Genomic DNA, 20,326 nt, shown 5'->3' with positions numbered 1-20,326 from the left:
GGTTTACAGTACTTTGAGAAAGAGACATGTATCAGGAAAAAATTCTCGTACAAAATTTGAACTAAGCCCCCCCCCCCTCTCTCTCTCTCTCTTATCATTTTAACAGACAGGATATAGAAATGTATGCCAGTAATATATTTGCAGCATCAGATGAATTTACCTCCTACATGTACTTTGGTAGAAAGCATGCAAAGATGCAGTACAAAATGAAATTCTGTACATGTACATGACTGAGAGTATGTCTAGATGTCTTTCGCATGTCTTCAGACAATATAAATGTTGTGGAACTGTGGTCCTCTCTTGGAAAATAAGTAATTACATTATTATGAAAGTGGTTTCTCTTTCATGGTGAGGTTGCAACACCCATTCTGTAGTGTTCTATAAATAAAGCCTAACAAGGATGTAATTCAATTAGAATGCTCTATGATTACATGTTAGAGGTAGAATAGTAATGTTTGTCAAGGATTCAGAATCAAAATGACTGTTAAAGGTGTCAAAATTTGCAAGTTACCTTTAATAGATCAGGGGGCCGTTGCAGAAAGAGTTGCGATCAAACTCAACTCAAAAAATCTTGTGCAACTTGATTTTCAGCCAATAAGGCACCTGTATTTGGGTTGCGGTTGCGGTTGCGGTTGATTTTGACTTTTAAATGCAACTCTTTCTGCAACGGGCCCCAGACAGGAATTCCAAAGTCCTATTCATATCTCCTTTTTTGAACTAGTTTCCAAAATCTATTCATTTAACGTAATCTAGTGGCTATGGAAATGCTTTCAGTTGGGTCAAATATTTTGCAAGAGATATGTATTAACCATTATGCTGACTCAACCAATGATAACCTCCTACAAGACTTTGAGGGATAATCTCATCCGATATTTAAAAAGTGCAGCTGAACATTAAATAGAAAATGCATACATCAACAGTATTCTGCAAACACATTTATCATGTGGGATAAAAAAAGAAGCATGCTGAACATGCTTACACTTTTCTACTTTCGGGCGAAGAGCACTTCCTCAAGACCGGTTTTGTCCTCAAATACCATTCACTCAAGGCAAAACATTCTGAAAAACCATATCACGAGATGGATATCAATACTGGTTTCCAAAACTACGGTAAAATCGTGTCCAAGACTGCTTCGACTGTTCGTTTTACACACTAAAATGAGAATGGGGTCTAATACAAGTGGGTCATCGAAAATTCATTTTTTAATTTAGAATTTTTGCCCCCTTGAAAATTCTTTTCTTGTGCTGCCTTGTTCCACTACTTTGGCCAACTGTGATCACTCCTTGGTATGGTATACTGCAAATTTGCAGACATTAATTTAGATAATTAATGACTTCCATAAAACCTTGAAGCATTATTCCTCATCATTCTGTCAGAAATTTTCTTTCTACTTTTGAGTTTTAGCAATGTTTAATTCATCCCTTTCTATGAAGGTTTTTGGAAAGGATTTTTCTCTTTATTTTGTTTGAATTCTTGCAATTTCAAGCTTTTATCAAAGTCAATAACCACTATATGTGCAAAATATATTTTTCAGTATACACATTCATAACAAGGATAATAGAATACAAACACAAAATAGCATGAATGCCGGCCAAGCCATTGCATTTTACAGTCCATGTCAATTCATGATTTGGGATATAACAGTGAAAGTCTTCGTGAGTTGATTTCTTCACTTGTCAGCAGCAAACCACGATTGCAATTTGCTTTAGTAGCAGATGGTTCTGTCATGCCATAGTTTTTATTTAGATCAATAATAAATGCATACAAGTGCAAAGTCTGAAATCACTTATTTGATATGATCTACATGTACTTTACATTTTAGTTTAGTTTTGGTGAATAATGCATTTTTAATTTTTAAAGAATGCTCAACAGCCACTAGATTCACAAGAAAACTAAAATGTTTTTTACATATTCATAAATATGAACAATTTACATGTATCTAAGAGGGCCATCCTTGTAATTTCAAAATTAATTATTGATCTGTTTTTTGTTGCGTGCTTAATTGTTTTATTGTCTATAATGTATAATTTTTACAAACCATTATTTCCTTTTCTTTGGAATTATTTCTCATTCTATCTTATACTTGTCTTGATTTAAACTTATTTTTATTCTATTTTTTGGGTCCTGGTGATAGCTGTATGCTCCTTAAGGAGCCAACACCTTATGCATCAATGCCTCATTTAATTGTACACATTGTAAATATATATATGTTTTTATTGTTTTTACACATGAAGGTGATGTGATATAAGTGAAATATAAAAGTGCAGAGACAAACACATTTTAAATACTATCAATTCAATAAAATTAGTCCCAAAGCCTTAGCAGCATTCACATAGGAACATTTATAAAAGTTACAATATAATGCGGGTGACATATCTGAAAGCACAGCTAGTAACAAACAAGTGCACAGTAGAAACATAAAGACATACTAAAAAAGGACTGGGAAGTAGAAAAACAATTCCACCTTTTGCACATGTTATTGTATTTTACACATAATTGTATAATTTTTTTAAATGGTTGCTTACCTTCATACATGTAAATGATAATCCAGTCTAAAATGGAAAATTCATTAATTTTTTTTTTGAGCAGAAAAAAAGGTTCAACAGGATTTGAATAGAAAAGTTATTTACATATTATTTTAACTTGTAGAATGTCTTGCTGTCTCTATTATATTTACTGAACCTTGGAGGATTTCAATTTTCATACTAATCACACACATATGCTGTACATGTACAATGTAGGTGATGGTATTGTAAGGTACATGTGGGTGAGTCCGGGGTAAAGTTCAATAATTAATTTACCATTATCTTCTGCTTGATATTGTTTTTTAGTTGTAATACATGTATTAACCTTGACCTTTCACCTGCCTTTTAATTCTTTTCACTGTGTTTAGAGCACCTGACAAGTTTAATTTCAGCTGCCAAGGACCATGACATATTATTTGTCTATGCCCTTTCTCCTGGTCTTGACATCACTTTCTCCAATGCCAAAGAAGTCACATGTCTCAATAGGAAATTAGAGCAGGTGAGAATTAATATTCAAATCACAATGCTATTTAGTAAAATGGTGATATTGACCAAACTTTTCTGACTTGTGTCTTTGGTAAGAATAGTGCATAACGTCAATGCACATGCCACAGAAATATTTGTCATTTTGTAACAAGTTTAGTGTTTTGTAGAATTTGTAACAAGTTTTCATGTAATCATGTTTTTTAAAGAGATATGTATGTATATGCATTTACCTTTGTCTTGAAATTATGGAAGAATGATGTTGAATTTGCAAACCATCATCTTCTAATATTACGATTTTGATTTGAGTGATCGATCTTTCCCCTATAGATTTTTACCTCAATGAGCTAGGTTATTTTTTCTGAAGGTTGTATAAACTTAATATTGTAATTTATGTCTTTATTAAACATAAAACTTGTACTTTACTGTAAGTTTTGTGTCGTCGTCAAGATTGATAAATGTACACCTAATTCCACTCCACTTCGTTCAATATTCAGGTTAGTCAGTTTGGATGTGAAGCATTCGCTCTACTTTTTGATGACATAGACACAGAGATGTGTGTGGCAGACACAGAGGTCTTTCAATCTTTTGCCCATGCTCAGGTTTCTGTCACTAATGAAGCATTCCAGTATCTGGGCCAACCAAAGTTTCTCTTCTGTCCAACCGGTAAGACATCACCATCATCATCATCATTGTCGTCATTATCATCATCATCATTGTCATCACTGATCATTATAATTATCACCATTGTCCAGTGCACTCCAGGCTCTAATCGTACATGTACATGCAAAAATGGAATGTTTGAACACATCTCTATAAAGTCAGAGGTGCAAACATTTTTTTTCGTCTTTCATCGTATGAATAAAGCCTGGAAAATCACCGAATGCGTCAATAATTTACAGCAAAATGCTGCCGAATTCATGACAACCCGCCAACATTATCATAAGCAAAATCATCATCATTATCTCATCACCACTACCACCATCCTCTTAACCATCATAGCTATCATCATGTTTAACATAACTATCATGCTAATGTTTGGAGAAATAAATATTTAATAAATATTCAATTATTAAACAATTGTTAATGAATCATCAAAAATCCTGCATCACTTTCAACATCCCCTATTCAATGAATGACCCTCTTCTGCCATTTTCTATTCTAAAATAAAAAGTTTTCACGTGCAAAAACTTGATAAAGTACAGTTCATTCTGCAAAGTAAATCATGTATTGTGTATAAAGAGTGGTATAAGATTATAACGATTATAACAGTTCAACAAAAAGTACAATGCAACCGCAATCTAATAGTGAGCATGATTATACATGTGCTTCTTAACGTTTCATGATACAGCACCTTCATTGCGGTATTCCTTATAAAATAATTTCCTGTTGGTTAACTTTATGTAGGAGACTCCCTGAAAGGATCCAGTTTTGCAATATTTTTAATGCATTGTCAATCATACATTCATGAAAACATACACAAAATCCCAATTTTATAATCTCATGAGTAGAGTATGAAACAAGAATAAACAGTTTATATATGAATATAATTTTTCACCATGTGAGCAGTTTTGGAATTTAATGGTATTAGCAATTAAGTATACAGTGCGTATCAAAAAAAAGTTTACACTTGGAAAAAATCCTGTAAAATTATACATTTGTTATATCCTGAAGAATTTTAGACATTTTAACATTGGTACAGATCCATTTAAGCAAATGACGATGTAACTGTCGAAAAATATTTCCGCTTGAGTGAGCACCGCTTACTTTTGAAAAGTTAGTGAAAAATGATTTGCGCAGAACTTTGAAATAGTTTTGTGAATAAAAGTAGATTTTAATCATGAAGAACACGTTGAATTTAGCTAGTAAAATTGATTTGAAGATATCTTTTACCTTTTTAACTTGTTTCCTCGCCCAAAACACTTCGAAGAGTGCATTGCGCCCTACCCCACTCCCCCGCACACCAAGGCCATCGTGACGATATTCACTTTACACTGAGCCATGATTTTCATGAAATGGCTTAAGCTTGATTTTCCTTTTGTTAATCATTGTCAAGCTTGGAAAAGTGTGGAAAAACAAGTATTACATGCTAAAATGAAATGTAAACCCCCTTTAAATGATAAAAACTTAGTGAAAAAATGCTGGAGAAGTCTGATATAAACTTTTGTTCAGACTTAGTTACGTCCTAAGATTCAGCTGGCACAAAAAGGGTAAAGGTTGTGCTTACTTAGTGTTGAAATTTCAATTTGGGGGCAAAATTGTTACAAAATGCTTGAATGTATCCATTTATTACAATTGACAAAAAGTGCAATGGGAAATGTATGAGAAATGTTTCGCAGGGTAAGTTTGATTTCGCCCTTTCCCCTTGACACAGCGTGAAAACGAGCATTTCTGCGCAAACAGATTTCTGCGAGCTTTACAAAAATGGACAGTGCTCACTCAAGTGTAACATTCTTTCAAAACTTTTACTTTCATTGGATAGATGAGACTCAAACCCAAGATTATATGTGAAAATATTACCCACACGTTGTATATTTTTAAATTCCCAGGGTTTTTTCAAAGTGTAAACTTTTTTTTGATACGCACTGTATATGTAAATATATGTAGTGCTCTTAATAGTGCACACTAATTTAATTATTTCTTCTTGAGCTGCTGCTTCTCTAGTGTTTAGTACATTCAAGGATTCAATCCTATGGGGGAAAATTCACCACAAATTGTTTTTTACAGAGTTAGACACAAAAAGGATCGCACTTTAATTGCCAATTTGCTTACGGTATATAACACTTCAGCGCTCTGGTTACATCATGCTCAGAGGATGCACACAAGTGAATATAAATCACTGAGTTTGCACATGAAATATCATGTGCATGTTGTCTTGATTCTTAGGGGGTGTCGCAAGAAAATATTTGCGATCAATTGCAAATATTCTGTTGCAGTTTTACAATTGATAGATCAATGTTAGCTGTAGCAAATCAGACTAAACTTCTTGTTCAAGGAGCCGATTAGCAATCAATCACTAATTTGTAATAACTACGAGATATGTGATTGATTAAGGGACCAAAAATAGACTTGCAATTGATCGCAAGTTTCTTGCTATGTCCCATTAGTCATACTGAACTCTTTGTGGAACCCCCGCCCCCATCACCCCCCCTTCAGGATGAGATGTGGTGAGATGGTTCACTAATCGATAATGGACAGATCAGTACAAAAATATGCATTATAAAATTGATTCACATCACATTCCTGTTTCACAGAAGCAAATGACCCTCTGCTTTTGACTTTTGAAAAGTTACAATTTTGCATTTATTGAATGACCCAAGAGGCTATTTATCACAAATTATTCTGGTAACCGGAGGAATGGATTAATGGGATTTTGATATTGGAATGTTTTATTTTTACAGAGTATTGTGCGACCCGGGCTCAGCCTTCCGTAAAGAATTCAGAATATCTTCAGACGATTGGTAGTAAACTTCTTCCAGACATCATGGTCATGTGGACAGGTAGGATTTAGTGGATTTCTCTTGTATCTCTGCAGAGTATACTTTTTCATTTTTTTTTCAATGTAATAATCATAAAAATGACTGTTTTTTCAAAATATTATGATGAAAAGAAAAAGATTTCCCTTTAAATAATTTTATCAAGTTTGGGGGTCACGTCTACAGTATTTTGTAAGGTCTTCACTTTTGTGTAAATCTTCATTTGTTTTCTATAAAGTTAAAGTCATTAGAATGATTTCAATTCATTCTAACTACTCGATGTATAAGTTCACAAGTGGTTTTGTTTTGAATAAGTTTGTTATTTTTTTGTTAATTTTGTTTTCTGAGATAAATATTGCAAACCGATCAGGAACAGCTATCAAAGTAGTAAATAAAGCAGTTGGTTATGACTGATAAGCCATCGTTGCTCACACAACATATTAGATATATATAAATTGTACTAATATGATAAACGATTGATTATAAATTTGTCACAATTTTTTTTTCCTTTTCTTTTAGGGGGAAAAGTTGTGTCAAAGTTCATTACCATTGACTCCATCAAAGAACTAAGCTCTGTTATCAAACGCAAGCCCGTCATCTGGGATAATATACATGCCAATGACTACGATCAACAGAGAATGTACCTAGGTAAGAAGGAAATTTACATTGTAAATCTAAGAGTAGACATGGTTTTCCCTTTTTTATCAACTATTCAACGTCCTCAAATAATGGAGCTCTTTAATTTATCGAAACATATCTGAAAAATACAGATAATGTTTTTTGTATAAAAGAAGCCATGCTTGATTGATTCTCCATTGAAAAGCTATGTTAGAAGCAGGTATCCCTGTTCATATTGTTGCAATGCATCAATGATTTAGCACTCTGATCAAATCTAAATCTGTCTGAACAACCTTCGGACCTATTTAAAGAAAATTATGGAGGTTAATTGCCCTTCTGACAGGATTGCAAGAAGATGTAGTTTAGCCTTGTCATTTGACCTTGTAAAATAACTGAGCTGTTATTTAAGTTTAACACAAAGCTGCATGAATCTAAAGCAGATGAATTGTCTCACAATTTTTTTTTCTGATATGATCATATGTAGCAGATCTATCTGAAATTGAGGCCTCCATTTCTACATGTTACAAAATAAAAATTCTGTTTTTCAAAATGTCTATTTGTTGTGATATCTGGCTGCTCCAAATCCCATTATAACTCTTCATCTGACTTTAATGTATCCATTTATAATGGATTCCATGAAAGGAATTTAGATTTCTTATCAGGTGCACAGTAAATGTGTTAGCATATTCATCCCCTGTCACACTGCTGAACTGAGTCCATTCCAGATTGAACGATTTTCTATCATGTGAGGAATGCGATGTTTGTGGTCAGTCTGCTCAGGGTCTCATATTGGTCTGTGCCCAGGGTACAATGATACTGATTGGAATATACCTGTTGGTGAAATCGATTGGATTCAATGGTTAGGAATTAACTTCAGCTCCCCGAGGCACATTGTCACCATTTTGTGATTGGTTTAAAATCCACCCAGATAGAGTTGCATGGAGTACAGAACCAAGTATAATGATGCGCTTTATTCTAAATGTCAGTTTAGCGTAAAAGGAGGAGTTTGGGAAATACCATGTGATTCAGTTTTCACTTGGATGAATTGAAACCAGCAAGAAGCTGTTGAAATGAAGTAATGAATTGAAGCCCTGTATCTGTGGTAGACATGAAATTAAAACAATGGAAACCATGTTATGATGTAGATAATGTCCATTTTCAGTTCAGTGGCATTTAATTTAATATATATCCCTGGTTTAGCAGTCATATTGTGATACCATCATGTCTTCAATGTGAACTCTCATACATGGTGTTCCTATGTATATTGAAAACAAAATGAAAGTTGTTGAAAGATAAGAAGAAAATTTACACTAAATCTCTAAAAAACAACAACTCATTTTAAGGAAACGAACAAGGAAACTGTATCTCATTGAATAGGAATAGTGGACTCTAAAGATCATTGTTTTTCACAATTTAGGGCAACTCCCCGTAGAGGATGATCGGGAAATGTCCTCGGTAGAGTTATCATTTGGAGAAGGGGGGAGGGCTTAACTGGTGATGGGAGACAAGTCCCTTTTACAAGAAAAAGGACTACTGACTTTATGACCAATCCATTAATGATATATTTTAATCCATGGAGCCTTCATTAGGTAAAAGTTAATCTGCTTTTGCTCCGTTTTGCTGCTTTAAAAAAAAAAACAACATGGATATGACATTAGTCAACTAAAAAATGAATGATAAAACCAATTATTGAATAACAAAAATGATTAAATGGATTTTTATTCAGGAACAGTCCCTTCTTTGCAAAAGTGTATTCTGAAGCAGTCACTGTAGCTATATGGATTACAAATGTTCAGCCTTCACTCTGTGTTTCTTGTAGGTCCATACAAAGGCAGATCTACTGAGTTAAAGCCCTATACCAACGGTATACTGACCAATCCTAACTGTGAGTACTACCTGAATCACATAGCCCTCCATACGTTAGCTACGTGGAATAAAGCAGCAGGGACCGAAGGTGGCAAGAAAGATGAGCCTCCAGGTGAGTGATGAAACCATGAGTTTTATGATGATGATGATTGTGATTGTGGTGATGATGATATTGATGGCGATAATGGTGGCTGTGATTATAGTCATGATGGTAATGGTGGTGTTGATGATGGTGGGGATGGTGATGATGATGATGACGATGATGATTGTGATTGTGGTGATGATGATATTGATGATGATAATGGTGGCTGTGATGATAATAGTTATGATGGTGATGGTGAAGGTGATGATTGTGATTGTGGTGATGATGATATTGATGGTGATAATAGTTATGGTGGTAATGGTGATGTTGATCATGGTGTTGATGATGATGATGGTAATGGTGAAGGTGATGATGATGATGGGGAGGAGGAGGATGACTATGGTAATAGCTATGGTAGTAATTGTAGTTTTGATGGTGGTGGTTATAGTGATGGTGAGGATAAAGATGATGATGAGGAGGATGAAAATGATGTTGATTATGATAGTGATAACAAAAACATGAATGTATGGTTATTTTACTACAGTTATTTTTTATCTACTTGCATCGTCAAATTTCTCTTTTCTTCTGTTGCCACTGCCTCCCCCTCCCAACCCTTTCTCACTTTTTCTCTTATACATTTTTACTTGTTAATATAATGAATGTTAATTGAAGTTAAGTGAACTAACACCTTTTTTTCATATCATTTCTGGCTATGTTTTAGGAGACATGACAGAAGAGGCGACCATTAGTGCAGATGAGCAGTTAGAAACAGAAGGGAAGACCGAGCCAGGACCACGGAGACTAAGGATAAATCATGGGAACTATGATCCTGAATTAGCTCTCAAACTTGCCATTGCAGACTGGCTTCCCATGTTTCACCAACCAAAAGCAGTCCATGCTAAGAAAGCAGCTGTGATCCCTCCTACTGCCCCGACTCCGTTACCTGTCCCAGCCCTACCGGTGGTAGCCCCTCCTATACAGAGTATCAACACATGCATGAGTGTGACCCCTACCACAAACACTTCCTTCCCTGCATCTCTGGAGGAGACCTCCCAGGTTGCAGCTGAAATCCTAAAAAAGAGAGAGGCCTTTGATCCTCTGGGGGTCGAGAACTTCATACCTCCTTCGAACATTGTCAACTCACTGATCAGTCAGCCACGACCTCCAGTCATAGAGGACACGTTAGAGCCAATGGAATGCAATGGTGACAGCTCACAGACAACTGTCATGAGGACTAATGATTCAGTGCCACCTATTGTACCAACTAAAGACAGCAGTAGTATGCCTACAAATACAACGACAAGTAGCAAAGTAGCAGACATAGACATGCATGAAGCGGATATTGTGGATAAGCCTGAAGGGGATATTGCAGATAAACCTGAAGGAGATATTGCCGATAAGCCTGAAGGGGACATCGCGGACAAGCCAGAAGGGGACATTTCAGATAAGCCACCTATCCCTAAAGTGGTGGAAGAACCTGTAGCTACAGACTCTAGTCCTGATGGTACAACAGACTGTGAGATGCAAGTGGACAGTTCGTCTGATAATCCTCCAGTAGACAGTCAGGACAACCAGGAAAGAAAGCCACCACCAAGAGAAAAGATCACAGAGGAAGACCTGAGTCTAATGTGTGAACTCTTTTACTTGCCCTATGAGCATGGGCCAAGGGCAACTCACGAACTGGAAGAGATCCATTGGCTAAGGAATAATGCCTATGTAGTGCGTGCAGGCAAAGGCTCTGCAAAAGGCAGTGCAGAAAAGGTAAGCTTTACTTATTGGAGAAAATGTTCAGTACAAGGTAGCTGTGAAGCAATGTTTGAACGATGAATATGCTAGTAAAAACTACTTTGAAGTGTAATTGAAATTTTGATTACAATGTTACTTCATCCATGTCTTTGGCCTTTGGACACCTGACAGGCCATATCTGCTTTCTTGAAATTCCAGTGCTTCTATACCCTTCACCCGAAGTAGAATAGGTTGTGAAGCATAGCATTGACAGTTGACATATATTCTGATCAGGTAATACATGTTATGTTTTCATCTCATACGGAATTGAAATGACAGGCAGTTGCAGAATACAGTCTTTTTTCTTGGAAGGGCAGTGTAAATCAATCAATTGGCAGGGTCAGCATCATCAAAGACATTCTTACAAATCCTCAATAACAGTTGGGTGTTTCATAAAGCTGTTCGTAAGTTAAGAGCGACTTTAAGAACGACTGGTGATCCTTTCTTGTGGTAAATGGTATATTGAATTGGCGATGATTTAGCGCGTAGGAAGGGTTCACCAGTCGTTCTTAAAGTCGCTCTTAACTTACGAACAGCTTTATGAAACGGCCCATGGGTTCTGTGGATATTTGTAATGGATTGCGCAAATGAAAGAACAGCTCAGGGGCCCGTTCATAAAAACCTGTTCTAAAAACAAATTTTCAGTAATACATGTAGTTTAAAGCTACTGAAATCATCCATGCCGATCATAAAACTTGGTGAATAAATTGTGCATTTGTTATTATAATAAGTCTTTATAATAATTATAACAAGTCTTTATGAAACAATCTCCTGGATTGGTTCACGGCTAGTGTTTTGAACAAAGTGTGCAAAATACAATGACTTTGACTAGCCATTACTATTTAGCAATTAATTGTGTAACCAAATTTAGAGAAAATAAATCCACAAGCTTGATGGTTCTGCTCGAGTATCAGTTTACTGACTCAAATAAGTGAAAGGACCTTATGATTTTTGTCCCTTGATTGATGACATGGAAGTGTATGGTTTTATTTCGCTACCTCGATAAACAACGTAATATGAACTGAAGGTATAAAAAAAAGGCCAATTAGAAAAGTTCAAAATTTACAAGAAGATAGCACATGTAAATGTGTCTATTTCTGTAGAAATATGGGAATGACCTATAAGCACTGATTAATTTGTATACATTTTGTGTTGTAATGCTTGAGTGTCAGAGCCACCTCTCTGTAAATGGAGGAATGCCATACACATGTTTTCTTTTATCCTCTGATTCATTATAGGCATGCGGCAATGAGGAATTCAGGGGAAGGCCAGGTTGCAAGATGCATAGTATCTTATAAAACAGGATTTCAAATGTACTATGCATATCTCACAGCATTTTCCCATTATTTTGTCTATGATGTATGAAGGATTCTTGGTGAAAAAAAATGTGTGTAGGCTTCTTGAATAAGAACATGGCTCTGACTGTCAACAAGGTGTCTAGTGGTTAAGTTTCTTAGGATCAGTTCACAACAAATAATAGACTATAGTGTTCATAGTTAATGCTGTATAAAGTCTGTATTAAGTATTAAGTCCGATGTAGTTCTTGTAGCACTCCAAATTACGACCAAATCTATGGAACAGGTTGATAGTGTTCTTTGAAGAGTTTTGGAATTGAACAGAGATCTAAGTTCTTCATCCTTGAAGCTTGCATTTGTATGAATTTACTATTGGGATTTATGAATCTTGTTGAAAATTTCATGGTTAGTGCTGTATAAAGTCTGTATTAAGTAAGTCCAATGTAGATTTTGTAGCACTCAGTTTACTACCGAGTCTATGGAACAGGTCGATAGTGTTCTTTGATGAGTTTTGGAAGTGAATAGAGATATAACTTCTTCGTCCTTGAAGCTTGCCTTTATGAGAATTTACTATCAGGGTTTAAGAATTTTGTTGAAAATTTTAAGCTAAGGCTTTTCCTAAGCCTATATGTTTAGGAATTGATGTTTGTGCCTAGAAAATAGTGTATGCTGAGGATATTCTTATCTTTAAATCAGTTGGTATGTGGTAGACATGAAATTGCTTAAAATAGATTATGGGGGAGTATTTGGGTATAAAGTAGTGATGCAGAGAAGAGATTATGTTAGATGTTATCATTTTCTACCTTAATAGATTTGTTTTACACATGATATTGGAGCTCAGCACACTGTTGAATTTAATAAGAATGCCTTTTCAAACTGGGAGGTACATATAGATGTTTATTTTCAATTGGTCTACTGTCAATTCGTCCGATTACCAACTCATCTACTATCATTTGGTCTACCACCAGTTCGTCTACTATCCACATGGTCTAATTGCCAATTCGTCCACTCACCAATTCATCTAATAACCAGTTGGGCCAATAGCCATTTAATCCACTATCTAGTCTAATTGGACTAAGTGTTATTTGGGCAAAATGAATGGAAATAAAATGGATATAAGACCAACTGGTAATGAGATGAAATGGTTATAGACGAACTGGTGATTAGACCAAGTGATGATTGGACCGAAGTGTTGTTAGATGAAGTGTTGATAGATGGAATGGCATACATTGTTAGACTAAATAAAGGAAGACCATGTGGGAAATGGACGAGTTGGCAGTAGACGAATTGGCAGTTTTCCCATATGGATGGTCACCACATGCAGTCGTTTTGGAAAATAAACAATCAGTGATCAATCATTGTTTCTGTGGTCTTGTTTAATCCTCCAACATGGCTGCTTGTGACGTTATGTAGGTACCCTCTACAGAGGTAACTCTATAGCTGTCTATGGCAACCATCTTAGTGTTTGTAATTCAGTATAATGATATAATACAAAAAATATAATAATTCATCTTTTGATTATTATGAATTCACTTAAGATAGTCATATTTCATTTTTTTTCAGTATTTACAATGTCTACCCCTCAAAAAAAAGTTTTAATCTGCCATTCAAATCTAAGAATAGAATCTGTCAATATCATACCTGAATAAGGAATCACTATGCAGCCTTGAGGATGTATTTTGTCACAATGGCAACATTTCTTAAACTTCTATTTTTTTGTACTTTTCCTGAGTTTTATATTTCACAGTCTGATTTTTTTTAAATTCCCCTACAAAATTGAAATGTGTTAGTGTTAAAACCTCAGTTTCTCAAGGAGCTGAAAGTCAAGTCACTGATTTCGTTTCAATGCTTTCCACTTCAGCTTATTTTTTTCTATATGATCTGATATTAAACTTCTTAATTTGTACTTTTATCGTTTAATAGACTATGCGCTATAGCAGAGCTAAACATTATTATTATTCTCATCAATATTATATATTTTTCATCTGACTGCAAGCCCCATATTTTGTTCTTGTCTCAGCTGGCAGCCGAATGGGAAGAGCGGGCCACCCAGTTCCTGAAGTTCTGTAAAGATGTAAAGCAGCTCATGACTCGTCTCCTCCACACTCCAAACAGAAGTCTTCTCTATGACATCTATCCATACATGTGGGACATGGAAATAGCCGTCTCTATGATTGGATCATTTGTCAAGTGGCTAGGTATGTTTTACTCTCGCCCCTCCACGCCACCCCCTACGAACCCCCATCCTTTTCCCCGAGCATGGCCAGTTATTATGTGTTCTCATTGTACAAGCTCCGCTCAGGCATCAAGGATTTCTTTGCTATGATTTAATATTTTGTTTGTTTGATGTCATTCATCAGTGTTTTCTCATTTCGTCACCCCTCCCCTAATGCCTTTGGTGAAGAGAGTTCATTTGAGATATATCATGAATTCAATATCCAGACGCAAAAAAAATGTTTTTTTCCCCACTTCAGTTTGAATACCTATCGCGTAAAAAAAATCTTATTTTTCAGTACTTTTTGTTCAGCACTTTCAAAATTGTTTACATTTACACTTTAAAAAGTTTAGAATGTAATATCTATCCTAATCAAGCTTGCCTAGAAATACAAGGCAGTTTTACATTTTCTATCAGCTGCAAACAATTTATCATACCATTCTTTATTTATGCAGAGGTAAACAAAACGGCAGGTTGATATTTTCACCCCCCCCAAAAAAAAAAAAAAATACTGGCTCTGTTTTGATTAATTCTTGTGAACATAATTTTTTGTTTCTTCAAAATTACAAGAGAAATGGTGATCAATATTTTATCCCTGCACTTTCATGGCTTTTTTGTCACTGTTTTGTGCCATGCATTAATCTCATACACAGGCCTCTTTTGAAACCACCATAAGGCAATATTCACCGACATCCATTTGGAATGTGTGTTAATTCTCTAAGCACCGTTTCTAAGGCTTGTTATAAAAGGCTGTGTAAGTTGTTTGTAAGTTTCGGGTGAATTTTTATGGTCAGACGTAAGGGCCAAAATTAAACCACTGGGTTAATGGAGGGTAAGTTAGCGAATAGCCGGCCAATTTGTCCTATGGTGTCTTTCAAAGAATAAAGCTACCAAGAAATTACACATTTTATTTATCAGTAAAAACTAAATCTCTTGAATAACTCTTGAATGGAGTATCTGGTCTTACTCTGGTTCAAATAATCTTTTTTCAATATTACAGTATCTTATCTTGTAAGGATCTTAAACATTTGTGTAATTTGTGGAAAAATTGGCCTGTGGCTAGCTGACACTCCACTTTTACCAGGCAGGTTTAATTTTGGCCCTTACGGCTGCCCATAGAAATTTACCCGAAAGTAATATGCTTAACTTACACACCCTTTTATAACAAGCCGTTTCTAATGTAGAAGGAGTGAGGCTCATAATAGTTACACTTATGAGGCCGTAGTACTCCCATCTCATTTGGTTTTATCATTTTTTTTTCATTCTGTCATGTGCATTTGACTGTGCATCGCTTGGCTTTTTTTTGTGCAGCTTGCAATAGTGTATACAAAGGAAAATGATTACTTGTCAATGCGTATGCAGAGCAAAGCGTAGAAACATCCCATGTTGCAGAAACTGAATACATGTTATCGTATAACTGATATATATGTATGTGCTTGTTTTGATGATGATTTAGAATAGATATTGCTCAGTGAGCCTGTTTGAAGTGAATTTCATCTGTTGTAGATCAATATCAAGTTTGTTAATTTTTAAACGAACGTGGACTCAATCCTGATGCGATTAACGGTTTTCACTTCCAGATTGAGTGTTTGTGTTTGTGTGTGTGGTGTGAGGCTTGTAGTTGAACTGAATTTAAACCCAGGTTTACTAACTGATTTTCTCATTTATTTTCCCTTCTCTTTCTTTCTTATAAATGTCTCTCAAATTGTAGCTGTTGGAGAAGTTTCTGAGATGAGCTGTGACTATATGGACACCTTCTACTCATGTACGCAACCATGTCTCTAGCTCAACCAGTATATGTACCTTACATTAAAATTACACAACGCATACTTAACTGTAAATAGTGCATTATGCTGTCTTGTATAAGATTAGTCCAAACCGAATAATTCAGAAGCGACTTTTTAAGTTAAATTTGTTGCATTTTATGATGCATTTTATATTTTATAAATTCTGCAACTGATCATGAAATATGAATGGATTGCTCATTCAAAGCAGTTAAATTCTTTTTTTAAATGATTAGGAAAATAAGGTTGAAAAAGTGAGTGATATGATATAAAATTGATTCTATGGTTTAGCAAGTATGATTACTTATAATTTGTCTGGTTGATGTGATAAAAAAATCAGTATGAAATTTGTAGGACTCAAGTTTACAAGTATGGCATAATGCACTACCAGCATGTTAGCCAATGCTCTCTATTGGCTCGTGCTTGCTTGCGTGCGAAAAGTGTCCGCTTTGATCAGCGATACATGCGTCATCTGCTGGAGGAATAGGGTGAGTATATGGCCCTTTAGTGGCCATGCTGCAAGTCTTGAAGCGATGCTGCTCTGTAAAGTAAATGACTAGTCCCCAATGCAATTTTTAAGGTTTAACAAGAGTGAACTGTGCCATGCTGCTTGCGATGTGCTAGGACTCAGGTTGAAGGTGGCTGCAGAAATCATTGAAACTAGTGTTTTTATAATGATTCTGATATTCAAATTAAATATAATTAAAGATAGATTCTTCCCCAAGAGTTGTGGCAGTTTTAGCCTTGCTTTATTAAAAGAAAAAAATGAATCCAGAAAGAATTTTTTCTTTTTAAAAATTTCAACCCAATATTTGATCTGAATGTAAAGTTACAATTTATACTGTAAACTTGATCTTTTCTGGAATTATTTTACTCAAATCTGTAGTCCTAAAATCTGACACTCTTTGAATACGTCAAATCTTGAAATTTGTCGAGTAGTGCAGCCATCTCCTACGCGCACATATGCTGGCAATAAGCAAGATGGTGTACCATTGCATAACACGCTCGGATTTTGCGCATTGCTGCCTCTCTCTTTCCACAGGCTTCGATTGCTAACTGAGATGAACAACTGACAAGACAGTGAGTGTATGGATATTAATCAAACACACATTCAGTTCTTCGCCTTAAAACATCTGTAATAATCATCAGATATGGGCCCTGTGACATAAGCTTAGCGATCGATCATGGGGTTTATTTTTATGATTGGTCATACACAATGATCATTGCAATCAATCATAGAAATGAGCCTTACAGTCAATTTCGTAAATTTGTGCTACAGGGCCCTCCTCATTGAAATTCTTCGGAATGAGCGATGAGCATGTCATCTAACAGTTTCATCTCAAACACAAGTCATTGATTTTATCAACATGGTTGTTCTCTATGAATATCGGTTTAATTTGTGATACTTATTCAAAATTGGGCCTTGACAGACCTTGAGAATGTTCCTATACATGCTAGCGCAAGAGGTGCATTGAAAGTTCCCACGACTTTGTTTCAGAGGTGTCCATAATCTGAGAAATAGTGTGTTATTCGTGCACATGTTGTTCAGGATGACCTTTGGGTGATCTGAAGTGCTTTGCTGACAACATTGCTCATCATCTGATGCTTTTTCTAAGGTGTTTATGACATGAAGAAATTAGTAATGTCCCTTGCTTTATGTGATGTGTTTTACAGAAATCAATAAATGGCACCCTGATTGTGGGCTTTTATATAAACTGCAAAGAAAAGAAATATAAAAATGAATGATTTGTTTTAAGAAAGAAATAGCATCAGTAAATTGCAATGGTAGAAAGCAGAACACACAAATTTCCCAAGGGTCGGAGAATTTCACTGAGCGTGCTTATTAATTGAATATCTTTTCTTTGTTAAAGGGTAGAAAGCGCCCCTACAGGTTCGAGCAAGATGAAGATTGTTGACGGCTGGAATCTCTGATGACTGAATTTAATCCAATCATATTTTACAAGGCTTGACAACTTATTCAAATTATTGACAAAAGAAGTGCCTACTACCCAGAGTATTTGTATATTCTGATGACAAGGCTGGTTTCTTAATAAAAACTCATTCAGATCCATTTTCCTTTATTAGATATTTTTGCCATTTAAGACTTAATTCATTTGCTGAAAGGTCTGACAAGAAGTGACATGAATATGCTTTGACGAAGTAACAAAGGAATTGGAACTATAATGCTTAACTCATTCTATTCACCTTATTTTATCAGGGGTGAAGTCTGAAAAGGTACTTCTTTTGTTAAAGACTTGGTAGTTTTGAAGCCTTGTAAAATCCAACATATTTTTCTTCCTCATTACAAAATCTTGGGAACTTTTACTGTGCACTGTAGCTATCATGGTATCAACGCAATTCAAATAATCTCATTTACGCTGTACAAAATTACTATTATTCATTATGTTTTAAATCTTTTACTTGTGTTTTGAGGTGAAATTATAAAAACTCATTGGTTATTTTTTCTTTGCAATCTCTGTTTGGAAAATATCTGAGAAATCCTTGTTTTTTATAGTGAAATAATTTTGTTAAAATCATCACTTTATTCAATATTAAAAATCAAACAGGAACATAGGTGAATACACAATAAAAAAAGAAAATAAGCCCAGGTCATGAAGTAATAAATTACATGCAGGGCAACATATGTAAATTACAGAGAAAACGAATCACAATATAAACAATGGAAAAAAAGAGAATCATACCAAAATATAGAAGATCAAGTTTTGAGCAGAAAAAAATATATATCTCTCTCATAAGTTTTGTATAATGCTACATGATAGATAACCTTTAAATATAATTGTAGTTTGGGTATAATTATAAAATTCAACGTAGAATGCCAAGACATTGCATTAGGAACATAAAGTGAGAGAGACAGAGATAAGAAAAGAATCTATAAAGGAAACCAAAACAAAAGAAGAAAAACGAACCCGTCGGAAAGAGTAAAATGAGAGTAACAATCCAATGCAAGCCTCATCAGAATCGGCGAGGAGATAAGCAAGTCGCGGAAGCCCAAAGAGTCCCGCCACACCCCCATGGGGACCCCCGAACCGGCCAACGCGCTCCAGAACTACAGACCCCGCCGACAACCCCCACCCATTCCGCACACAAATCCTTGAATCCTCCCCACTATCCCTCAAATTGGGAAGAAAAGGAAAAATCCGAAAATCTGTGCACAAAACAGATGGAGAGTCGCCCACAGAGTCAGCTATGTCGACGAGACCCTCCAAACCTCCACATCTCGCTCATCCCACAACCGACCCCGACAAAACAAGCCCCAGACCGCCCCTCCCCTCCCTCCGATCAACTCAAATTAGTGTGAATGATAATTGACTTGAATTATACTCTGTAAATACAAGGACACATTTTCTTTTTCAATTGAATATCTTTGTCACTCACAATTCACAAACATATAGTTATCAAGACATGAATACTGTCTTATATATTAGATTAGATTCATTTACATTTGTGCCTTTCTTTTTTGTCTTTGTTAACAGAAAATAAATTGTACTTTGTTTAAGTTTGCAAATTCCTGAAAAGGGGCAATTTTTTTCAAACAGATATTTCTTTGAAAATATGTTAACCAATAGTCTATGAAGTGCTCATGGAATGTGTTGCGACTTGGATTCAATTTGGTCAAATGTTATCCATGTGAAGTCTCTTGCAATGCCCCCCCCCCCTAAAAAAGTGGGGGTGTATCTGTGCTTCGAGCATGTCATTTCTTTCAGTATGGTATTTAGAGATTAGTTTTGAAGAGGATTATTTTGATTGCTAAAATGTTGGTAGAATTTTTTTATTGATAAACTTCTAAATCATCCTACAATCTGTAGACAAACAATGAACTTTTAAAAATATTTCTTTATTTTTCTGTTATCATGAAGCAGGTTATCAGATAGACCATTTCCTTTTTTTATAATGTTTGCCTCCCCCCCCCCCCCGGTTTATTGTATTAAAAAGAGACAGTGGTTGACATTTGACCTTATTTGAATACTTGTCTGTGATTCCTAGTCCAGTACAGGTGTCTTTATTTGTTGTTCATCTGAGTTGGACCAATCACTTGTGGCATGTAACTGGCGCATACCGGTTCACCATGGTTTAAACCAGTTTAAACTAGTTTGATCCTTATTTCGCATCTAACATGAAGCTGTACATGATTATTTTTATTGTATTTCTTTCAGATTATTAATGCACACATGTTTT

The 20,326-nt window shown here is 35.4% G+C and overlaps 1 protein-coding gene across 3 annotated transcripts in view; it reads left to right on the top strand.

Annotated features, from left to right (window-relative positions):
• The window catches only part of LOC121425395 (protein O-GlcNAcase-like), a 38,081-nt gene that overhangs the window by 9,339 nt on the left and 8,416 nt on the right, over positions 1-20,326 (top strand). The window contains exons 3-10 of one of the 3 annotated variants that reach the window (XM_041621436.1): positions 2,894-3,024; positions 3,506-3,674; positions 6,410-6,508; positions 7,004-7,132; positions 8,922-9,080; positions 9,772-10,811; positions 14,154-14,328; positions 16,057-16,110. In XM_041621436.1, the coding sequence (XP_041477370.1) occupies positions 2,894-3,024; positions 3,506-3,674; positions 6,410-6,508; positions 7,004-7,132; positions 8,922-9,080; positions 9,772-10,811; positions 14,154-14,328; positions 16,057-16,110 (1,956 nt within the window). Of the gene's footprint in view, positions 1-2,893; positions 3,025-3,505; positions 3,675-6,409; positions 6,509-7,003; positions 7,133-8,921; positions 9,081-9,771; positions 10,812-14,150; positions 14,329-16,056; positions 16,111-20,326 lie in introns of all 3 variants that reach the window. The other 2 variants (XM_041621435.1, XM_041621437.1) reach the window with 2 other exon arrangements.

The sequence above is a fragment of the Lytechinus variegatus genome, chromosome 12, assembly GCF_018143015.1.
Source record: "Lytechinus variegatus isolate NC3 chromosome 12, Lvar_3.0, whole genome shotgun sequence".
NCBI classification, from domain to species: Eukaryota; Metazoa; Echinodermata; class Echinoidea; order Temnopleuroida; family Toxopneustidae; genus Lytechinus; species Lytechinus variegatus.
The sequence above is the reverse complement of the archived record's forward strand: the minus strand, read 5'-3'. Positions and strand labels throughout refer to the sequence as shown.